At 35.6% G+C, this 4847-nt stretch overlaps 1 protein-coding gene across 1 annotated transcript in view; it reads left to right on the top strand.

Annotated features, from left to right (window-relative positions):
• Positions 1-3216, top strand: part of uqcc3 (ubiquinol-cytochrome c reductase complex assembly factor 3) — an 8269-nt gene extending 5053 nt beyond the window's left edge. The window contains exon 2 of the mRNA XM_007577443.2: positions 2927-3216. Coding sequence (XP_007577505.1) covers positions 2927-3055 — 129 coding nt within the window. The 3' untranslated portion in view covers positions 3056-3216. The remainder of the gene's footprint in view (positions 1-2926) is intronic.
• Positions 3217-4847: the final 1631 nt, after the last annotated feature.

Consider the following 4847-nt stretch of genomic DNA (forward strand, 5'->3'; position numbering starts at 1 on the left):
ACATAGCAACAACCCATATTAATCAAGAATCTAATATTTAATTGGATCATACTATATTGTCATCATGTGGGGACAATGCAAAGGAAATATAGTCTATGTTTCCCTGATAGGTATAATGTTGCTGTTTTTGCTGCTGACAGAGCTGAAGGGCTGAGTTGATCTGAGACTGTAGTTGTCAAACAGACCATAGGAGAGATGGTCACTGGTTATGAAGTCATGAAATAAGCAAATTTGCTGTTATTTTACTAAATAAGCCCTGCTACTTCTGTTTAACCTCTGTAACAACTTGGCTGCAGACTGCTTTAAAGACAAAAAAAAAAAATCTCACAGGGGTTAAGTCTGCATAATTTTTTGATGTTGGCACCTCTGAGATGTAGAATTGTAACACTGAGATATCAAGCAAGGAAAACTCAGTAGCTGCTGGTAGACCCCTCCAGACATCCAGGGAATTTCAGTCACTCAGGGTCCCTTCAGACATACAGGAGCCCCTATAAATGGTTGAATTGTAACAGGTCATAGATCTAAAACTGCAGCAGTCATCTATTGAGAATGACAATGTTATTAAATTGTATTAATAATATATTCAGCAAAAACTTATTTTTAGGTCTTTTATTGGAAAAAACAATGAACTTTGATAAATGAGCCATTGTCAAACATTACATATTTATATTTTAGGAGTAAAAAGTATTACAGTGTGACATGTCAACTCTGCTATACCATAGACAATGTTTAAAAAAAATTCCAACAGACTAAATTATTTCTATCTCGTTACATAAACTGTCTTAATACCCTAATCCTTTAGATTGAGATATTTTACTTAAAAATGTAGAATCAATGAAAAACGTAACAGAATTGTTTGTGTAGGAGCAAACATCTTACAATAAAACTCATTAAAATTTTTTGTTCTTTTAGGTATGAAGAAAACCTGGATACATGCACCTCTTGACAGAGAAAGAAAACAAATATTAGCCTTGCTCTTTTATATGGAAAACCCCCCAAAACACAGATAATAAATTAAGTGAAGCTGTAACATGATTTACTACAGCTGGTTCACATCAATCAAATCAACTGATTAACAGCTAATTTCCCTTTTCATTGTTGATTCTGTCCCACTTTTCTTCACAGGTAAACCTCTGAACAAAAGGCTGATTTATCACTTATCCCTTAAATTCTTATTTTACGTAAAGAGAAGAAGAAAGAAAAATAAAGTGACATACTGGATCACTATGTGAAATTTAAAACGGCCAATCCTTCCCTCTTCTAAAATTGGCTATTTTAATATTTTTGAAAGCAGTAAATCAGTTTCTGATCCTGGTGGCTTACAAATGCTGCATTTAAAATAATGTTAGCAAAGGTACAATTTATGTACATCCTTTTGCTTTAAACTGAACTACCTCAACAATAAGATCAACACAGAGAAACCCAATGTGATTCATAATGCTGGCAACTTTAGGTTTAAACTAATTCTTTAACTTGACTAACATGTTTTTTCTGACTGGATTTATTCTTAAGGTCTTGAAGTGGCAAAGCCAGACTCCTGACTGAAGTTAAAGATTAGAGTGAGAGCCAGGCAACATCTTGCAGCTCGTCACCATTTGAACTGCCTTATTGCTGAAATGTGCTATTCAAGTAAATTTGATTGATTGATCACCAAAATCTTAAAAAATACCAGTGGAAACATACAAAAAGGTGATCAGTGATTAAAGGAAAGGTTTATTTGTGCTAATGGTTATAAAGATTTTTCTATTAACTAATGGGATGGATATTTTATTATACGTCTTGCCATTTTAAGAAAACAAAAAAGATCAATTGTTCAAAACATTGATACCCCTTTAACATTATGTTTTGTTTGTATTCTGTCTGTTTTTTATTTTATCATTTATTTGAGCTGCCAGGGTTGTGAAAAAGTTTGAGCTCAACTGTAGAGTGGACCACACTAGTTCTGGACAAAAACAGAACAGTAAATCAGCTTCTGTGTCTGGTGGCTTACAAATGCTGTGTTTGTAAGCCATCAGACTTGCAGATGTAATGTTCTCGCCAAGCCAACTTTCTTCAGTTTTTCATTCAGTTTTCATTTTGTTCTTTCAACAACATTCAGTTATCTAACAGCTGAGTGTAACCTGACTTGTGATGCTTGTTTTCCTACCTGAACAGCCAGTCAATGGATTTAACGCTTTGCCAATTTGCAGGACATTATTTAAACTTAAGTCTTGATCTTTTTAGTCGGGTACAAAAATCAAGAGAGTTTATTCTTCACATCTCAGACCAGCCACTAATTAAATCACAGTTCTGTGTTTGAATGATTGACTTGTCTATGCATGTGCACTGTATGGACAGGCCTTTTGCATACAGTCAGTATTCTTTCACCAATTAAAACTGTATATCAAACATTAACAAAATGTAGGAGTGCAATTAGTAAAAGTTGTGAAAAGTCCTAAGTTTCCTCCTGATTGTCAAAAATCACACAATCTTCCCTCCCTTTGAGGAAGGGATCTTAGGCAGATCCAAGCCTGCCAAGTAGGGCTCTTTATTTCCTAATAAAGATGAGAACTGTCAGTTTATAATTAAAACACACCAAATCTCATTTGCTTAATGACTGTGACCTACACACATTTATGAAGTGAAATAATCTGACTATTTGTAAGGGTTTTCAAGTTCTGTTTAAAATGTTAGATTGGAGTTTTCTATCAGTGAACATGAGTCTCCTGTACAAAGGTTTGTAATTTAAATGTGTTTGCGCTTCCAGATAGTTCTTTTCCTTAGATTTTACGCACCTTTTACATTAGCAAATATTTATTTAAAGAAAAAAAGTTTTGTTCTGTTTCTTATAATTGTACATTTTTAGTTTTTTTTTGTTTGTTTTCAAATCAAATGAATTCAGTTTATCATAAATTACCTGTTTTTTTTTCTGTCCACCACCTACCAGAACTTACCTGAATCAAACCCAGTGAGGATGGAAGAGACAAGACAGAGGAATGCCATGCTGATGCAAGTCTTAAGGGACGCTGCTGAAACCAGCGACAACCTTGCAAGAGGATTAGGACCTGGAAAGTAGACGCACCTCTCTCTGTTCATTGCTGGCTGTTTAGCACTCCTAACATGAAGAGCCACAAATGAATCATAAACATGGACACTGCTGGAGTGCATAGAAGTTGTCTAGCGTGCAATTCTGTACATTGCACTGAACTGTTTGATTAAAGCTCTTTCAACTAAAGAGTTTCTCATTCATTTTTCTGATTGCTTTTCCATTTTAAATGACCAGTCATATTTGTATTCTTCTTTGTTTAGATGCCATATCATGTTCCTGTTAATCAATCTGAGCTGTGTATGCAGGAAATTGCCACTCAATATGAATGTGTCCAAAGCAAAATAATGTTTTTGGTTTTACTTCTGAGATTATAACATTATTGGTGACTTGTAAAACTCATTGCAGGTCTATTTATTTCCAGCTTTCCCTCTTTGGAGCTTTGAAGAGTTGGAAGCATATTCCTGCAGTTGGTGGGTGGGCAATCCATCTACTCCCCAGTACTACATCTTACAATACATTGATTAAAAATAATCTCCTCATTCTTTAAATTCTCTAAATTTCTTCATTGTTGGGGATTGCAGTACTTAAAAATGCCCTTTGGAGTCACGTTGGACCGCCGAGGAAGATGGCAGCACGCTAGCAGAGCTCCGGAAACCTGCATTTTTATTTTCTTACATTTATTTTGAATATACACCTCTCAGTTTACCCGGACATAAAAATATCTGACACGCCAAATCCTAAAGTCTTTATAAGAGGTCAGATATTAATAGTTTACCAACGGAATGTCAAGCAACAACAAAGCTAATTTTTTCAAAGGTGCAGCAACGAGGAGCAAGCGAGCAGCGAGAACCAGCCCCACGCCTGAAAGTGTAACCAAAGAACAGAATCTACTCGGGTTCAGATAGCAGTTTACTATCAACCAGTTTTGTTTATTACAAGTTGCTGGACTGAAACACATCCAACTTCGTCTCAACATTGTCATATAGTTTTCCTGGAAAAACCCACAAAGAGAAAGAAAAAAATACTTAGATTATAAAGAATCCTTTCAGGGTCCTTGGTAAAAAAAAAGAAAAAAAAAGAATAAAATTAAATTAAAAGAAGCTGGCCAGCAAAAAAACAAACAAACAAAAAAACATATAGAGCTCTATATTTGTGTGTGTGTCTGATGCGTACAAAGCGATGAAAGAGGTTGTCTTGGCTGGGATGGCGACCCAGAATGACGATGGTAGCCGATGTCCACAGACACAGAAACTCCGCAGCCTCTCTCTCTTCCTCCGCAGGCACAGGAGCACCTTCCCAGTGTTCCTTTCCCCTATATCGGCCACAATAATGCACTAGCAGGAAAACATCATATATCAGACATAAAGAAGTCAAGCGCTATGCAGAAGGACGGCCGAAACTGGCATGTCTCTACTCCGCAGCAGCTCTGAAACCATAGACATTAATACGTAGACGCCTCATGGAGCGGGTCGGCCCGTTGCAGCGATACGTAATCGCGTCCGCCATATTGAATGTGGCATCTCTGCCAGTAAGCTAATACAAATGAATGGACCGAACTTCAGAAAATACCATTCCACAAAGTATTTTTAGCTAATGTTCGTCATCGACCCACTCACAAATAAACATGAATATATTTGGAAATTAAACAATCACCAAAGACAACATTTATGACTTTTCATTATATTTTAATTGTAATTTCTGAACAAAGAAAATAAATGTGAACCTATAATACAATTGATTTTGATAAATCGTTTTTATATATACAGTAATCAACATTTATGAACATATGTACACACAGAGACGTCAATATATTAAATAA

This window comes from Poecilia formosa, unplaced genomic scaffold (assembly GCF_000485575.1).
Source record: "Poecilia formosa unplaced genomic scaffold, Poecilia_formosa-5.1.2 Scaffold441, whole genome shotgun sequence".
NCBI classification, from domain to species: Eukaryota; Metazoa; Chordata; class Actinopteri; order Cyprinodontiformes; family Poeciliidae; genus Poecilia; species Poecilia formosa.